The 19,939-nt window shown below is 35.5% G+C and overlaps 1 protein-coding gene across 1 annotated transcript in view; it reads left to right on the top strand.

The window, feature by feature from the left end:
- LOC107718904 (guanine nucleotide exchange factor DBS-like) overlaps positions 1–19,939 on the top strand; it is a 75,292-nt gene that overhangs the window by 10,846 nt on the left and 44,507 nt on the right. The window contains exons 2-8 of the mRNA XM_016526159.1: positions 9,176–9,259; positions 13,576–13,690; positions 13,850–13,940; positions 14,958–15,190; positions 15,832–16,051; positions 18,030–18,179; positions 18,471–18,595. Of these exons, the coding sequence (XP_016381645.1) occupies positions 9,176–9,259; positions 13,576–13,690; positions 13,850–13,940; positions 14,958–15,190; positions 15,832–16,051; positions 18,030–18,179; positions 18,471–18,595 (1,018 nt within the window). The remainder of the gene's footprint in view (positions 1–9,175; positions 9,260–13,575; positions 13,691–13,849; positions 13,941–14,957; positions 15,191–15,831; positions 16,052–18,029; positions 18,180–18,470; positions 18,596–19,939) is intronic.

Consider the following 19,939-nt stretch of genomic DNA (forward strand, 5'->3'; position numbering starts at 1 on the left):
AGGCTATGTTCACACTTGGCGTCTTTTTTGACAAGAAAAAGTTGACAAGAGCGCTTTTTTAGTAAAATAAAAAGCTGGCAGCGTTTTGGTTATAAATAGCAGCCGAGGGCGTCTTTTGTTGCTATAACAACAGCTGCAACAGTAGCCTAGCGCTATATGCTGCAGAAATGTCGAGAAAGAGTAAAAAGTTGGCTCTTGCGTTGCCTTTTGAAGTTAACGGGGAGGAGAATGTCGGTTCACAACGATGTTTGTGGGTGCGCGACATTATACGGGGAAGGAAACAGTATGGTGCTTACAACAATTTAGTCCAGGAGCTCCGGTTGAATGATGCACGGTTTGTGGCATATTTTAGACTAAGTTAGATACAGTTTTGTGCTCATATAATACAACTCCTTGTGCTCCGAAACTAGTACGAACTAATCTACCGGCTATCTTTTCCATTTTCTTGTTGTTTTTGTTGTTATGGAAACGACTCGCCACTCGCTTGTCATTGGTCAGCTGTCAAAAAGGCGCTTGACGTAGGGCATTTTTTTCAGAAAAGTTGAACTTTTTTTCAACTTGAAAAGACGCTCTGAGCTGCAGAAAAAGACGCCGGCGGTGGCGTTTTAAAAAGCGCTCAGGACTTTTTTGAAAACACGGTTTACTCCATAGGATTATAATGTAAAACAGACACTGACAGCTTCAAAAAAGACGCCAAGTGTGAACATAGCATAAGATGTTTTTTAAAGAAATTAATCATTTTATTCAGCAAGGACACATTGAAGTGATCAAAAGTGAGGGTAAAGACTTTTAAATCCTAAAAGTCTCCTAAAACTCACCAAATTATTATTATTATTATTATTAAAATATTAATATTTAGACAAAAATATTAAGCAGGACAATTGTTTTCAACATTTATAAGAAATGTTTCTTGAGCAGCAACTCAGCATTTTATTTAAATTTTTTGTAATATTTCACAATATTACTGTTTTTACTGTATTTTAATAAAATATGCAGCCTTGGTAAATGTAAGAGAATATTTTCAAAAACATTAAAAGAATCCCAAACCTTTGAATGGTAGTGTACGTGAAAAACACACTTTTTTGTCCTATTCTTTTTGAGACAAAACGCAAAATAAATATTTAAAAATATATTATTTTGGAATAATCTGTTTAGCATGTTTTGAGATATAGATTTAACTTTTGGTGCAAAAATTTTATAATTACAATCTAAATATTATTGATTGATTTGATATAAATATAGGTTTTGTTATATTTAATATATTTTATTCTGTAAAATATTTTGTGGTCTGAGCACAGGTGGTTTTAGGGGTAGTGAGTGATAATATAATTTCATAAAATAAAGAGCATGTAAAAAGGAATAGAAAATTTATATTATAAAGGTTCTAGTGATAATCTGAGATTAATCTCAAAAAGTAGAAATGTTGCTGTTTTCAAAACTAATCACTGGACATGTTTTGTCCCATCTTTCTAGAATCAGTGAGGCATTTTCATTTTCATGCTTGTTGATTTATTTATGGTTATTATAAGAGCCCATATTCCCTTTTGTAGCGTAAGCATCAGTGCTTTTGTGTGGGTTACAGTAAAAGGAGAACAGTCTCATTCATAATGCATGTCTAGAGTTGAGAGTGTGAGACGGTAAGCTGGTGCATTCCTGTGATATGACCCAAGAGAGATGAGGGCAGCACATCAGCGGGCCTCTCACCGCCAGCTCTAGTTTTAACAGTGAATAAGTCCGTTCTCAATGAAACACAAAAATAAAGTCAAGTGCCATGATGTGTTGGGTTGATAAAGTACAGGACACAAACTCCAACTGTTGTTTTCTCCTCACACTGTGGTGCTTTGATTGTTCTGAACGCAGACAATGCGTGAGTTTTGTTGTTGCTGACATATTTGTTCTCAGTCAAAACAAAACTCAATCCCAGGTTTTACGTGGGTCATGAATCATTGGCCCTTTATGTGCGAGACAGTACGGTCTGCTGAAGTCACCAAGGTGCAGACTGAACCACTAATATGGATTTATCCATCCACACCACGTTACTCGTCTCAGATGTGAGCTTGCATGGATGTGATGTCGGTGGCTAAGCGAGAATAAAACGTACAGCCACGTCACTGTTCGCGTCAGGAAAATACCCAGGGCAGAGCAATTATATTAATGCTCCCCAGTGATTATAGGTCAGCATGTTGTAAGCACAGTTGGGTGGATCTAAGGACTAGGGAGGTGAAGGTTAAGGACAGCGCTCCCGCTGGGCTGGGGAAGCCCTCTAAAATGGGACTTTTTCTGGAAGAGTTGTTTTTTTATGTTTTGTTTTTTGCACTACAATATTACAGTGACCTTAATAAATATGTATTTAAATATCATGTTAGTCACATTACTTTGGATCAAATTTAAGTTTTACTTTATTTTTTGTTTTGTGTGTGTGTTTTTTTTATTGTTTTATTTTTCTATATTATTATTTTATACAAATACATAATGATTATATTGTTATTTTGATTTATGAATGACAACATAATTATGTATGTAATGTGAACTGATAACACAGTCAAGAGAAAAAAATGTGTGTATTTTTATATTAATTACGTTTTTGTGTTTTTATATTTTATTAATTTTATATGAATGTTATTATTATTATTATTATTATTATTATTGTTAATCTCCATTGAATTAAATTATTTGGCTATTGTACAGATGCCTCACAGATGTTTCCATCCTATGCCACTAAAGAAAAAAGTTGCTTCAAAAATGTGCTGTAAGTAAAAAAACAACTGACATTGCTTGCATCCATATAGGTTTTTCCCTTCTGGAAAGAGTTTTTAGACTAAATCCGATCATGAGTGGTATATGACCGGACTCCCTCGAGAGCCCCTTTAAAGCATGCCGGCATAATCAAACACACCTGTCCAGACAGGGTCAGACGGAGCTTTACACAGACCACATCTGAACATCCTAGTCAAACACATTTTTGTGGATGTGGGTCCTCTGGATAGTGGTTGTTTTTACACGAACAGTTCTGAATTAGGCCAGTTGGCTGTTTTCATCATTCATTACAATACAAAATGATTCTGAATGCTTTCTATTTGTGGAAAAAAGGCCTCTACACTTACAATCCAAACAACACACTCTCACTTTATAATGACTTGTTTGTTGCTTGTCTTGTGGGGTGAAGGTCTTGATTGTTCCTGGTGACACGGTCCATGACATTAATCATTTTAAGGGAGGTTTTGTTGTTCTGGGCCAGGGGTGATTCTAGACCCTTTTAGGAGGGCTCAGTCCCCCTAAATCTAATCAGCTATCTAATCTATTGTTGATCTGAGACTATTTATTTATTTTTCCTATTTAACAGTTGTTAATAATACTGATATGACCATTTTCTATTAGTTAAACAGTAGCCTGTACCGATTTTAACTGTACTGCAGAAAGACTGATATTACAATGATGCTAAGTAGTGGTAGGCTACTTTTTACTTACAAAGAGAAAGGTCTCTTGCTACACATTCTCACTGAGAGCTAAACCCCCCTGATTATGAAATCCTAGAACTGGCGCTGTTCTGGGCAGATACAGGATCCTGTCTAACATTTTGATTTGTATTCATGTGTGGTGGCTTCTTTTTCCGTAGGGATGTAGATGGAGAGGGATTTAGATACTGTATGCTGGAATTTGTTTTGGAATGCTCAGTTTTGTGTGGACTTCAAACAGCTCACATTATCCTTTTATTTAAAGCAGTAGTTAACCCAAAAATGAACATTTGATTATCATTTACTTAGGTTTTTGCAAACCTGTATGACTTTCTTTCATCTGTGGAGCACAAAGAAGATTTTTTTTTTTTAAGTCTAATTTTAAAAAATGTAAATTTTATTTATTTATTATTAAATAAATGGGGGGTGTGGGGGTTAGGCAACATCATGTGCACATGCTCTACTTATACCAGCAATATGAGGCTGATCCAAGATGTATTGCTTTTAAATAGAGGCCTACAGCAATATAAATGCATGTGTGTGGGTGTATGTGTGAGTGTTGGGAGCATTGGGACTTCCTCCACTACTTTCAGTGATTTCTTTGGGGGGAATATGATAGATTGTGGGTCTTGCCTGCCATAAAATATTTAGATCCCATTTGTGAACAGCAGAGCCTTTGATAAAGCTTTACTGCAACCATTGACCTTCTTGTCAAATATTATTAAGCTCACAGGGCTTTGATTGTATGATTATTTTATTTTGCTGCCTGAGACTGAATTGTTCAGGCTTGTCTTGAAGTTCCTTTGCCATACAGCAGCACTAATTTATAAAGATCAGAGGGAAGCAGAGCGGGACAATGGACTGGATGTCCTGTGGACGCCCCTTAAACGTCTGCCAATGGGATTCAGACAGGCTGTGAAGTGAAGCTAGTGTGTTGATTCTGTAATAGTCGCTCAGTGTTTCATTGAAAAGCATGTATAACGACCTAGAGCTGGTAGAAATTTCTCAAAGTGTGCACTGTAGGTGCTGATGTTCGGAACCACTTTGAGACCCCCTACAGTCCAAACTGGATTTGTTTACATGATGATATGCATCAGTGTCCGCTGTTTGACTGCAACCCTTGATGCATTGACCCCGAATGAAACCATGAGTAGCTTCAGAAAAAGGAAGATGAAACCTCTGAGAGCTGATTGGTGCATGGTTTCTATTCCAGCAGTTGATGATTGAATCCATTAAAGTTTGTCTTTGCTCAGTACACAAGGGTGCTTTCCATACCAATGGCCCTGGAACAAGAGGTATCAAGGTCAATGATCTTAAAGACTGTCCTATATAAGGAAAAATGTAGTTTCAAACATGTCAAGTTCGTGGAGATTTACTCTTTGTATCTGTGTTTGTTTCAAACAGTTTTGGAAAAAAAAAAGTATTATAGCATCTCATCTCAAAAAAAATTTTATAATAAGATTATGCCAAACTAAGTTTATTCCCCCAAGAATTCTTTTTTATACATTTAATGCGTTATAATAAATAAATTATTATTAAAAATTATTTATTTAATAATTAAAAATACATTTAATTTTAATTTAAAATGTATTTTCATTCAGAAACTAAAATCATGTTTATAAAAGCATTGTTGATTTGTTTTTCAAAAAGGTATTATAGCATCTAATCTCAAAATATTATAAGATTATGCCAAACTAAGTTTCCCCCCCAAGAATTCTTTTAATGCATTTAATGCGTTATGCCACAAAATTAATACAAAAAATGTATACATTTTTTAATATTATTTAATAATCATTAAAATACATTTAATTTTTTATACTTAAAATTTTATATAATTCAGAAATTAAAATCATGTTTATACAAGTGTTGTTGATTTGTTTTTCAAAATATATTAATTTGACGAACAATGCACATCATGTCATTGACCCATCATAAGACAATTAGGTCTTGTTGGCTGTGAGACTTTTTTTCTCACCCGTCTTATGCCTTTTGGATACTAACGGAAGGATTTTTGCAGATCTCCACCCTCGGAATCCTTCTGTCCTCTCATGCCCCTCGGCTAATTTTGGTCACAGTGTTCCCCACTGCATGAACTCCTCACTGCATGTGAATGCAATCAGTGTTGAACTAAGTGTGCGAGTTTAGAGTGTTTAGCAATTGCAATTGTAAGTGAGTTTAACATATTGATTCTGACATCCTGACCCATGCTAGGACAAACGCCAGTATTGTCTGGTGGGGACGGCACAGGTGATTGACACTTGATCATCTGACTGTTGAACTCCTGCTCAAGGGCTGAGTGATTAACAAGCTCTGTAATTACCCAGACAGCCCAATGCAAACAAGCCTGAACAATTAACATAATGCTTCTTGTGAATGGTCATGGTGTACCCTGTTGAAAGACTTTACATAAATTTAGGTGTGTCTAGCTCTTTGTGACCATGCAGACCAACGATATGGGATTTAGATCTCCATTGAACACTGCAGTTTTTTAAACTGGCGCACAGTGGGAAGGAAAGGCATTGAAAGGCATGAGCTGAAAACACTAACGTTTGGGGAAATGTGGAACATAAACATAGTTGTTCTCTCAGGCTGTTCATGCTCCGTCCAGCTGGACTCCAAAACATGTAAATTTTTTTAATACATAACCCTCAATGGAGACTTTGCTAGAAGCTGGTAGGTTCTTTCGGTTCTCCATGGAGGAAACTCTTTTAAAACAGTAAGTCATGCGGCTGGAAAAAGTGAGTTGAGACAATACAGAGTCTTTCCACAAATATCAACCTCTCTTCATTGGTTCAGCAGCTGCAACACAACTGAAGAAACGTGATAGATGATAGAATCTCTGGATGAAATGGTTAAAATTCAAATCACAATAATCAAACAAACTAAAGCGGTCATAGTTAAGAGCCTCACTTCGCTTCGATTTTTGACATCCTGAGCAAAGCTTCTTTCTGTATATAAACCAAGGCCAGTGTATTTAAAGCATCTCATATCATGCGTCCTTGGGTTATTGTGATCAATACTAATACAATTATAAATCTGCTCTATGAAATGTGATCTTTTTCTGCCACGCTTTGTGGATATAAGAATGATTGCTTGTTATGTAAGCAAACTCATCCTGCATCCTTAAAAACATATTGAAATGTCTCTTTGAGAAACTCACCAGTTTGTAAAACATTTCCTTTTCTTTTAGAAGTGCTTTTGGGCAAATTTGGATGATGCAGCTCTACAAAACTTTCTGAAATGTGCTAATCCGCTAAAAACAGCAGTTCAGACATTGTTCAGTGCTTCAGGCAGTTTTCTTTTAAATGTGACGTGTGAAAGACTCTCGTCTTCCATTGGTTGGCAAATAGATAGCCTGCCCCTAAACTCACGTTATTGGCTGAGCCAATGTTGCTGTTATCCTACAAATATCTTATATTTTCTTCCGCATGTTAAAGGGATAGTTCACCCAAAAATGAAAATTTGATGTTTATCTGCTTACCCCCAGGGCATCCAAGATGTAGGTGACTTTGTTTCTTCAGTAGAACACAAACGAAGATTTTTAACTCAAACCGTTGCAGTCTATCAGTCTTATAATGGTAGTCAATGGGCTCCACGACTTTGAGAGTAAAAAAAACATACACACAAGAAACTGAACAGTATTTATATATTTTTTTTACCTCTGATCCACCGCAATGTCCAACTGTCCTGAGTGCGTTCACAACATCCGGCGCGTGACGTCAAATAAATATGGTTGGGCAAAAAATTCCACGTTGTCTGATGATATATCAAAATCGTCTTCCATTGTGATGACCTGTACTTCTAAATATCTTTAGAACGCCATTTTGGAATGTATCGCGGCCCATAGAAACAGTCATTAATGAGGCATCTACTTGTATATATCTGTCTACTATGCCAGAGTACGTATACTCTCGAAGCCGTGGAGCCCATGACTGCCATTATAAGACTGATAGACTGCAACGGTTTGAGTTAAAAATCTTCGTTTGTGTTCTACTGAAGAAACAAAGTCACCTACATCTTGGGATGCCCTGGGGGTAAGCAGATAAACATCAATCTTTCATTTTTGGTTGAACTATCCCTTTAAGCTGGTACAAGAGAAAGTATTTTCTAAAATCATCCCTTTAAGTTAAGGTAAGGAGTATTTGGATTGGTTTTAGTTGGTTTTTTTCCACATTTCACAGTCTTCTGTGGGTCAGAGTGGGATTTGTGGTCTAGTTTGACAATTAGCCAGTTCCACTGAACACAGAAGGCAGTGGAGCGTGAGTCTGCATGAACTGTGTGTGCGTTTTATATGTGTCGTGTGCTTAAGCCTGTAACTGACAGCTGTTTTTCTGTGCCCTGTGGTTTAATATCTTGGCAAGCTGACCATCATCTGCCCTGCTACAGAAAACCTGCTGCTGCATAGGGAATTTAATGCTTAATAATAATTAAAAAAAACAATGATGATGTTGTGTTAGATCAGGGGTCTTTGTTCTTTTTAGGCCAATGACATTTTATCCTTGGTAAAAAGCAGAATTTTGTTTAAATGTGAAGTGTGGAAGACTCTCGTCTTCCATTGGTTGGCAAACAGATAGCCCTGCCCCTAAACTCACGTAACTGGCTTCTTCTGGTGAAGAAACTGATTTATATTATCTGCAATTTTAAGTTACATTTATTTGTATATTTGATTCGAAAAGATAATTTAAGTTAATTTGAAGGCAACTTGTGAGAATTTGAGATTAAATGATAAAACCACTGTAAAAGTATTTTTAAGTTTCAGTTGGCTATAAAAATACATTTTGTTCAATCGTTGAATGAAAACAAGTAAATCTCTCCACATTTTGCATATTAAATTTTTATTTTGCTGATATTTGTTGCATGCCTTTTTTATGAATTGCTCAAAAAAAGTAGTGTTTGTTTTTTTTTCTGTCGATAGGAGTGGTCCTGTATGATCCGGTTACTGTGACTTTCCTCGGGGGAAGTCTTTGGCTTCTTATTGTAATTCATGGACATGTCAATGGTTTCGACTACACAGCCAGCTGATAACATCTGGTTTTCACATGCTCCTTGACGCACATTGTTCTTCCCGTAGAACACGCTCCAAAAAAAAAAAAAAGTCTCGAAACATGCTCATTTCTGTCGGCGAGGTTGTTCTGCTGTTTACGGCATGCTGCCTATCAAAATTTTGACTAGTGATTTCAGGATATTAACTTCAACTTGCCAGACTTCCTAACATCTGCGCATCCCGAATACATCCCAAAATTTCTGTAGTAACTCATCGGCATTGTTTGTAGCCCACAGCAAGTTTCCTCACAAGACTTAACAGGGTCTGATAAAGAGAAGTCAATGTTAATGCAGTCTTTTACGTGTACAGAGGAACTTTTGTTCGTCTACAGACTTCATTGGGCTTTAGGGTGACCCTCAGTAGATCAGTAGAGAATAGAAGCACTCGAGCGCTCTTTTGTAAAGCCAAGGGCATAAAAGAATGGCTTGTTTGAAGGAGCGCTTTCCTGATGAACGGATACAAACCAGAGGCTGTGTTGATGGCTAAAGGTCGTCTCTAAGGAAGCAGCTGTAGAGGGGAAACTCCTTCCAGAGCAGACGGTCACTCTGAAGGGTCGGGCTACTGATGCCCCCCGTGACTCTGTATCTTACTGATATCCTGAATGTGATTTTTGTAGAATTATATGCATGTTGCAGTGATTTCTAATGCTCCTGTGCTCTCTGGTCTTTCCTCACAGATGAGATTATGCAGCAGGAGATCAGGCCGTTACTGGCGGTCGACGTAATTGAACAACTTCACAGGCAGTTTGCTCTTCTTTCAGGTGAGAAATGAATATGTCTGTTTGCTCTTCAGGTTGAGATAAAAAAAAATATTTTTTTTTTTTAAAAAGCTATTTACTTTCCTTCTCTATAGCTATTGGTGATGCTTTTGAACTTTGACCCTTTCTTATTTGTGAGAATGAATGTGGGTCAGGTTTCTGTGGTGGTGGTTAATGCTGGCGAATCACACTCACTCATGTCAGCACTGTTGTACAATTCCCAGTTCTCCATTTCCTCAGATGCTCATTAGCACGTAAAATCAGAGAAAATAGACTTCTGCGGTCTCATTTTCTCATGATGCGTATTATATAATAACGAATCGAGAAATATCCAAGGGCACCTTGGTGAATCTCCCTTTGTGATTTGCTTGTGGAACCCAGCATCCAAAATTAACTTTTAGTCACACTGACTTGAGAATTGAGAAAATATAACAGCCATAAATATTTCTTACAGGCCATGACTCTTTATTTATTTTAACTTTTTCTAACTTTTTAAAACTATTCATTTGACTTTTTTTCTTTTCTTTTTTACACCGTGTTTGAAACTGAAACTTCTTTGTTTATCAGCTCCGGTCTTTAACCACTAGGCTACGCCACAGTCCTGCTTAATATGTCTCAAATGAAAATGAAACAATTAGGCAACCACTCAAGATATAAACAACTGGTGACAACTGGCACGTATAAAATGTAACTGACTCTATTTTTAGTTAATTTGATCAAGCCTTGGTCATGAAGTTGCCAGGTGGTACTGTAGGATAATTGACTATACAAAACAATTAATATTAACTAATAAAACGGCAGTGTTTACCATATTCAGTACAAGCAGAGCTCTCTGAAAACAGGGTGGAAAAACTTACACACTGAACTGATGTAAGTGGGAGGGACATCGCGACTACAGACTCGGTGCTCCTTGGAGAGCTATTCCATTCCTTCCCAACCCAGTCAGATCTCCTGAGGCCTGGCCTGCCTCCCTGTCTCCTCATCTGCCAAGACGCCTGCACCAGCCATCAAAACTGCACCAGTTACATAATGTTACAGAGAAAAACAATCCCAGCATACTTTGTGCAATCTATTTAGCTGGCTCCTCAAGTGCTGCTTTCCGCTGAAAAGCTTGGTGTCGTCCATTAGGACTCTGTGAATCACAGGGGACAACCAGAAATGTAATAGAATAGACTTCAAATGTGTCTCGTTGACTAGTGAAGATAAAAAGTAATCAGGTCAGAAGTCACGCATCAAACAATTAGCCTCTTTTCAAGCGAGACAAAGCCAGGAGGACATATGAATATGTGTGTGTGTGTGTATTTTCACTTGCATATATGTTTGCGCATGGCTAGATAGATAGATGGATTTTTTTCTTATTTATTTTTATTACATTGTTTATTTTATATGTGTGTGTGTGTGTGTGTGTGTGTGTACAGTCTTAAGTCGCTTGGGTATATTTTTAGCAATAGCCAAAAAACATTGTATGGGTCAAAATGATCGATTTTTCTTTTATGCCAAAAATCATTAGGATATTAAGTAAAGATCATATTCCATGGTGATATTTTGTACATTTCCTACCGTAAATATATCAAAACTTATATATGTGTATTTATTTAGATTTCATTCATTTAAATATAAACATGCATTTACCAGATTATGATGATAATTTGTTTTTACCTCTGAAAATATATGGGATTTTTACATTTTCTGAAGATTGCTTCTTGCTTTGTCACAATGCTGAGGTGTTGTTGATGGCTGGCAGGGTCTCGTTATATGGTGACTAAGGTGTTCAGAGCCGTTTTTAGTGTATTGTTATGCGGTTGCTAGGTATGGGATTGCTAAATCAAAAGAGACAAAAAAAAAACTATCCACCAGGAGTTGCTACAGGTTCTTTATATCTGGTTTTATAGGTGTCCAATATAAGCCATAATTTTCAAGAGAAGTCATTCAACCACAAGGTGGGTGAAGTTTTTCCAGTGATGTTCCAAATAAGACTGTGGATGTGGGCTGGAGGGTTTTGTGGCTTGATTTGCATATTATAAATATAAATGGAAATGAAACGCGCACTTCCTTGTCTACACTTGGAAACTTTATTTCTTTACTGGTAAACTATTAAAAGAGTAACCTAGACATCACCCAAGTGAAGAGTTGCGGCAAGTCTAAAAATGGATGGACATATGACCTCTGAGTGGATCTGCCTCATTACTGCAAACAAACACATCTTTCTTCAAACTGCCCTCAGGAATGAGCACAATGAGAAGAATCCCTGTTAAAGAGGCGATTACATATTCACACTGGAGAACAGTTTGCTAAAATTATTTGAATCATTTAAAAATGATACCATAATCTGTTATTAGAGGAATTTTAGATTAGATTGTGTGATCTACAGCAGGGGTCTTAGGGGTATTTAATTTCAAACACATTTTACGGTAAAAATGTGACCGTATATGTTAAAAAATACAGAATATTAACTAAAGGTTTTCAATATTTCATTGTCCCTTCCATATTAAATTGTATCAAGTAAAATTAAAATGTAATTGATCATATGACTCAAAAATATAAACCGTAATTTTTAACTTAATGAATTTACATAGCATCATAAAGAATGTAAATGTATGTGAGCATAAAAATTTATTAATTCGGTATATGTAACAATATTTGTAAACCGTTTAATTTTATTATCTTAATTTTATTAACTTTATGAGTCAGATTTTTTGTTAGCTAGCTAACAAACATTTTCAAAACAGTGCTGTATGTATAATACTCTATTGATGTGTCTGAACTCAATGGATGTCTCTGATTCCACTGTTGCCCCCTTGTGGTTGAAAGGAGCTGTGGTTCTTATTTTTCTAAACAAAATAAAATAAATAAATAAAAACATATAATAATACATTTAAATATATTAAGTCAAATAAAACGTAGAAGGATGTGGTGAATACTTAAGAATCAATGATAATGTCAGAAGCATGTCCCATGAATGAATGAAACTCATGAAATGAAATGAAACTTCATTGTTTTTTGAAAAAAAAACCTTATGTAGGTCATAATGACTCACACCAACTCATACATGCATCTTCCCACAATGTGTGTAGTTTCTGTTTAGGTTTGATGGCACAGAAACCAGGGTTCGAATTGTGTCAAAGCTCTTGGGGGGTCCCCCTAACCAGACCCCCGCCCCCCTTCAAAAATAAATAAATGATAAATAAATAAATAAAAACTATACGTTTCTCCACAGAAATCAACGTCATAGCAAACTTAGCACGTTTCTTTTAATCTCTTGTCATATTTTTATTTTTGGGTTTGTTTAAATTAAATATGATTCTTTTTTTCCCCCTCATTATCGCTCAGAAAACCTTTTTTTAAAAACCAGGGGAGCCCCCGCCCAAGTTCATTTTTTGGGGCTTTATGTGGGGTCCCTTAATGCTTATGTGAGGTCCGGGACCCCCCCACCCCAGGAACTATATATATATATATATATATGAAATATAAATATAAATAATATAACTTAATTACTTTTTAAATTATTTTCAAACGTTTGAAAGACTTAGAATAGGTTGCAAGTGTTTATATGGTTTAATGGGGTTTACATGTTTAATGTCAGAACTGTTAAATAAATAAATCAAATCTTTAGGTCATGGTTTTAATGTTCTCAAACCTGGTTTTTGCTGCATGTGACTTCACACAAGGTGTATAGTTTCAGTTTAGGTGCACACAGAGACTGTGCGCCAATCATGACACCTAATGAAATTGGAAATAAATAAATGCATAAATAAATATACACACACACACACACACACACAGTGTGTAAACAAAGTGCCGGAGTGCCATTTAACATGCTAAAACTTATTTTCCTCAGGTTTGATAACTATGAATTAACTAGGCACTAAAGTCCATGTATATATATATATATGAAATATAAATATAAATAATATCACTTAATTACTTTTTCAATTATTTTCAAACGTTTGAAAGACTTAGAATAGGTTGCAAGTGTTTATATGGTTTCATGGGGTTTACATGTTTAATGTCAGAACTGTTAAATAAATAAATCAAATCTTTAGGTCATGGTTTTAATGTTCTCAAACCTGGTTTTTGCTGCATGTGACTTCACACAAGGTGTATAGTTTCAGTTTAGGTGCACACAGAGACTGTGCGCCAATCATGACACCTAATGAAATTGGAAATAAATAAATGCATAAATAAATATACACACACACACACACACACACAGTGTGTAAACAAAGTGCCGGAGTGCCATTTAACATGCTAAAACTTATTTTCCTCAGGTTTGATAACTATGAATTAACTAGGCACTAAAGTCCATGACACTTTTACAGGAGGAAGAGGAAAAGACGGATCTCCCATCATCACCTTCCCAGAGTTCTCAAGTTTTAATGAGGTGTCAGATGAGGATTTTGTTAATGTTGTCACATACCTGAGCAGCATACCAAGGTGAAACCTCATTTATTTTTCTAAGGTTTATAGTCATTGGTAAAGATTTTCAAAATATGTAGTGAAACCAACTGTAAGAACAAGCAGTTCTCTGTTTGATTTCTGTCTGATGGTTTTGATTTCAATGCCCGACCTGTGTTTCTGTCCTTCATCCTTCAGCATGGATGCCGCTAGCATTGGCTTCATCATCATCCTGGACCGCAGGAAGGACAAATGGAACTCAGCAATCACTTCTCTGACACGGATAGCGGTTTGTACAGGCTCTTGCTGAAGCTTTGTGAAGTTAAAACAGCACTTTAACATGACGTTTACAGATCTCAATGCAGTTCCGAGCAAAAAAGAACATGATGCACAGAATCAAGATATACAATAGATTGGCCTATCAACTGAAATCGAACAAGCTGGGTCCAGTTGGACTATTAAAAATACTTCAATTTTGAATATTATTCAAATGCACACACACACACGTTCTTTTACAAATTATAAGCATTAAAAAAATCTTAGTATTTGCTTCAATGACAGCAACACTTGAACTTTATTTTTAAAATACCTTTGTGTATTCAAGTTTTAAATACTCATTTTTTTATCTTACAGTAAGTTTTATATTCAACAAGAGTGTTATTGCAATAGTAATTTTTCTTTAGTGATTTCATTTTTACAATTTAATAAAATGAAAACAATATTTTGAATAATAATAATAATGTAATAATAATAGGTCATATTATTCAAAATATTCTTTTTATTTTATTAAATTGTCAAATTAAATCACTAAAGAATCTGAATACATATAAACATTATTATTATTATTATCAGAGGAGGTTACCTGTTTTATGTCACATTCTATTTTAAACAAATGTAATTTAATTTTAAAATGTAATATAAATACTCTAAAAAAAAAACTGCCATTGAAACAATTCTCACTCAGGAATTGCTAGTAAATTTCACAATTACAACGGCAAAAAAAAAAAAAAAATTCAAGTAACACTGAATTAAAAATGAAATTTTAGAGTAGAAAAACTGAAGTATTATATACTTGTAAAACATACTTCAAAAACCTTTGTTTTATTTACCACTTAAGTATTTTTGCTTGTATATTATATATATATATATATTATACATATTACACCTTTATAAATGTTATATTATACTATACCTTTATAAATATAATAAATTAACAAAGGTATATATAGTTAATGTCTCAGAATTGTCAAAAAAAAAGTCAAATCTTTGTTTACTTGAATGTTTAATTTACTTTCATGACCCAAAGGGCTCCTTTCCAGGAAATCTCCAGCTTGTTCTGGTTCTGAAACCTTCACGTCTCCTCCAGAGGGCCATCGCTGATGTCAGTATGAGGTTACATAGGGATGACTTCAAATTGAAGGTACCGGTAAGCATGCTTCTGTCTGTCTGGACCCTCAACATGTCCGTTCATTCGCCATACGATGCGCATGGCTCGTCTGGAGCGTTTGTAACCATGATCACTTATTCACTAAATTATTGACAGAGCCTGTCACCCTGTTGTATTATGCATGTCTGAAAGGGTGTTAACCTACAGATTGGATGCAGATAATGTCTAACCCTGTTTTAACACCACATTAGAAGATACAGGGGACATTGTTACAAAAACACTGAGGTTCCTGCACTGTGCCTTATCGCTGCTTGTAATGTGTGAAATTCAGTCAATGCAACTTTCTCACACATTCATGTGTCTACAGCTGTTGCATATGCTGGTGCATGAGATTATCATCTGCATGCTACGTCTTTTCTGATGTTAAGGAAATGAAGTTTGTGCTGCAGTGTGCACATATAAGTAAGTGCATCCGGAAAGTATTCACAGCGCTTCACTTTTTCCACATTTTGTTATGTTATAGATTTAAGATGGATTAAATTAATTATTTTCCTCAATTCTACAAACAATAACCCATAATGACAACGTGAAAGAAGTTTGCTTGAAATCTTTGCAAATGTATAAAAAAAAAAAATTAAAAAAAATCATCACATGTGCATAAGTATTCACAGCCTTTGCTCAATACTTTGTTGAAGTGCCTTTGGCACCAATTACAGCCTCAAGTCTTTTTGAGTATGATGCTACAAGCTTGGCACACCTATTTTTGGGCAGTTTCTCCCATTCTTCTTTGCAGGACCTCTCAAGCTCCATCAGGTTGTATGGGGAGCATCGGTGCACAACTATTTTCAGATCTCTCCAGAGATGTTCAATCGGGTTCAAGTCTGGGCTCTGGCTGGGCCACTCAAGGACATCTTGGCCGTGTGCTTAGGGTCATTGTCCTGTTGGAAGATGAACCTTCGCCCCAGTCTGAGGACCAGAGCGCTCTGGAGCAGGTTTTCATCAAGGATGTCTCTGTACGTTGCTGCATTCATCTTTCCCTCGATCCTGACTAGTCTCCCAGTTCCTGCCGCTGAAAAACATACCCATAGCTTGATGCCTTCTGGAAGGTTCTCCTCTCTCCACAGAGAAACGCTGAAGCTCTGTCAGAGTGACCATCGGGTTCTTGGTCACCTCCCTGACTAAGGCCCTTCTCCCCCGATCGCTCAGTTTGGCCGGGCAGCCCGCTCTAGGAAGAGTCCTGGTGGTTCCAAACTTCTTCCATTTACGGACGATGGAGGCCACTGTGCTCATTGGGACCTTCAATGCTGAAATCTTTGCAGATTTATTGATACAATCGATACAATCCTGTCTCGGAGGTCTACAGACAATTCCTTGGACTTCATGGCTTGGTTTGTGCTCCGACATGCCCTGTTAACTGTGGGACCTTATACAGACAGGTGTGTGCCTTTCCAAATCATGTCCAATCAACTGAATTTACCACAGGTGGACTCCAATCAAGTTGTAGAAACATCTCAAGGATGATCAGTGGAAACAGGATGCACCTGAGCTCAATTTTGAGTGTCATGGCAAAGGCTGCGAATACTTATGTACATTGTGTGCCTTTCCAAATCATGTCCAATCAACTGAATTTACCACAGGTGGACTCCAATCAAGTTGTAGAAACATCTCAAGGATGATCAGTGGAAACAGGATGCACCTGAGCTCAATTTTGAGTGTCATGGCAAAGGCTGTGAATACTTATGTACATCTGATTTTTTTTTCGTTTTTTATTTTTAATAAATTTGCAAAGATTTCGAACAAACTTCTTTCACGTTGTCATTATTGGGTATTGTTTGTAGAATTTTGAGGAAAATAATGAATTGGCTGAAACATAGCATAACAAAATGTGAAAAAATTGAAGCGCTTTCCGGATGCACTTGTACTTATTTCACAAAATGTCATCTGCAGATGAGTTAGATAGTTAGTCATAAAAATCAGTGGGGCATTTACAATGAGTATTTTAATGTTTACAGATTGACCCCATTCATTTCCATTGTTTTAATAGTACAGCCGTGAACAGTATGAGTGAATTTAGTGTGATGACATGATTTTAGTGTAAACAATTGTTTACTAAGCTATTTTGTGTAAAGTTATATCCAATTTTATAACTTTGTTGCCATTGCAATGTAACACCATCAACTCTAAAACCTTAAAAAGACTGTAAAAACGAGGATTTCAACTGTTTTACAGCTCTAATTATACAAAAGCATTCAGAAGAATAAATGGAAATGCTTTTATAAAATTAAAAGCCTCACGTGTATGCTTTTAAATCCTCTAAAAATGGGCCCCTTTTATTTTTATTGCAAGTGACTCATTATAACCTCAGTTTTTTTTTATTCAAAGGAAATGAGTGATGAGTCAAAACAACCACAAATGCTATCGATTGAGCTTGTCAAACCCAGAATATTCTTTTAACTTTCCTCACAACAGTTTTTACTATACATGCCCTGTAAAATGTTTGCATGCATATTTTAAGGAACTCAAAAGTTATGAAGTTTGCTACCACAGTTTATAAAAAGGCTAAGGTTCCTGTGAAAGTCATTGTATGGGTGGTCTGACGTTGTCAGGCCGACTGTTAAAGGGTTAGTTCACCCAAAAATGAAAATTGTGTCATTAATTACTCGCCCTCGTGTTGTTCCAAACCCGTAAGACCTTCGTTCATCTTCGGAACACAATTTAAGATATTTTTGATGAAATCTGAGGGCTCTCTGACCCTCCCATAGACAGCAAGGTAACCACCACGTTCAAGGTCCAGAAAAGTACCAAGATGATCGACAAAGTAGTCCGTATTTCAAGTGTAAGTGTTTTTATGTAAAAGACACAAAAACATAAATGTACTGTATGCACAGTGCAAAATAAATAGGCTCAGTTTTGTCTAAGCAAGATATGTAACCTTTTGACTGCTCCCATTTATATTATCTATTCAGACTGTGTTAAAATGTTGTGTCCTAGGCCATTGAGAACTTTGCGTTAACCGTGAAGAGCACAGCACAGATGCTGCAGCAGTTTGGAACTGACCTAGCAGAAACTGAACTTCCCAATGACGTGCAGTGCACCAAAGACTTGCTCATCACACACACCGAAAACCACGATAAGCTCAAGGTAGCTCATCACTTTTATGAAACAGTAGTTCATGTTGTTTGTAATTTTGTCATATGATTTGTTTAATCTGTGTTATTATAGTTATTTTTTATATATATATATATATATATATATATATATGTGTGTGTGTGGAATTAGTCAGTTATCTTTTATCGGTTCCGTGACCTTGGGAACCGTTTCTAACATTGTGTGGAACAACAAAACATGACCTGTATTTATCATGATTTACTATATTTTGCATATGCAAATTCTTTCAGCATTCATATGCCACGTTTCCATCTCTCTGCACAGGACGAGCTAAAATTGGCTATAAAGCAAGGAAATACTCTATTGTCTTGTATCAAAGACCAGGCCAGCAAAACCGAGAGCCACATTTTGAATCCGGATGAGGTAGAGAACCAAACAACTGTTGAGAGGTGTGTCAAAATATTTTGCCAAACAAAGAAAGTTACACCATTAATTATGATACTCTAGCTTAAGTAGAATCCCAGCTAACAAAAGAACGTTGGTAATGTGAATGTTCCATTTTATCATTTTGCAAACATTATCGGAATGTTACATTTGAATATTCTCTGAACATTTGGAAATAAACTGTAACATAAAAATGTGAGATGAATGTCAGGCTAAAAAGTTTCTGAAAACAAAAAAAAATTGCATGGTCGACATATAAAAATTGTTTTTGTTAGTGTTGTCAAATGATTAATCGCGATTAATCACATCCAAAATAAAAGTTTTTGTTTACAAAATATATGTGTACTGTGTATATTTATGATGTATATATAAATACAGAAACATACATGTGTATATATATATATTTAAAATATTTATATGTGTGTATATATATTGTTTATATTCATATATAATTTATATTATATATAAATATTAATATTTTATATGAACAAAACATATTTTTCTTAAATATATACATGCATGTGTGTGTATTTATACATATGTAATAAATATGCACAGTATACACACATATATTATTTAAACAAAATCTTTTATTTTGGATGCGATTAATCGCGATTAATCATTTGACAGCACTAGTTTTTGTGATAACGTTTTGTGAACATTATTAAAGACAAGACCAGCTAGATAATTTTGCTAACATTTCCATTCTGTTATGAAAATGTTATTCCTGAATGTTTTCTGAACATTCAAAACATCCATTTTTAAAAGCATTTCTTCTTGGTTATGCGAAAGTTAAGGGAACATTCCATTTTATCATTTTGCAAACATTATGGAGACGTTACTTTTGAATGTTCTCTAAATAGTAATATTTAAAAATGCCAGACAAATGTCTAACTAATACATTTCAGGAAAAAAAGTTAATGTTTTTTGTGCTGACATCTTGAGAACAGACCAGATAACTTTGAACGAACATTCTATTTATTCTATTAATTCTATATTCTATTACATTCTATTAATGTTACTGAGAGAACGTTTGTTCGTAACTTTGGGAGGATCTTGCCAGAAGTTCTCTTTTTTTTATGCAGTAATGCGGTAAACCATTTCTGAGTGGCTACGTGATATTCGGAATATGACATACGTGAGCAAAACAGAATATTGACTTTGTAGGAGATTTTAACCATCAGGAAACCATCAGGAACGTCAGCCAAAAAAGAAAGTCACAGAACAAGTTACATTCTGATGAAAGATTATGAGCACCATTGAACCATGAACCATTCACAATAGGAACATGAACATTAATAAGTATTTTTAGATTTTATTTTGAATTTTGTTACAGTTGTGTTATTATT

Source organism: Sinocyclocheilus rhinocerous, unplaced genomic scaffold (genome assembly GCF_001515625.1).
Source record: "Sinocyclocheilus rhinocerous isolate Xijiao unplaced genomic scaffold, SAMN03320098_v1.1 scaffold1595, whole genome shotgun sequence".
Lineage (NCBI taxonomy): Eukaryota > Metazoa > Chordata > Actinopteri > Cypriniformes > Cyprinidae > Sinocyclocheilus > Sinocyclocheilus rhinocerous.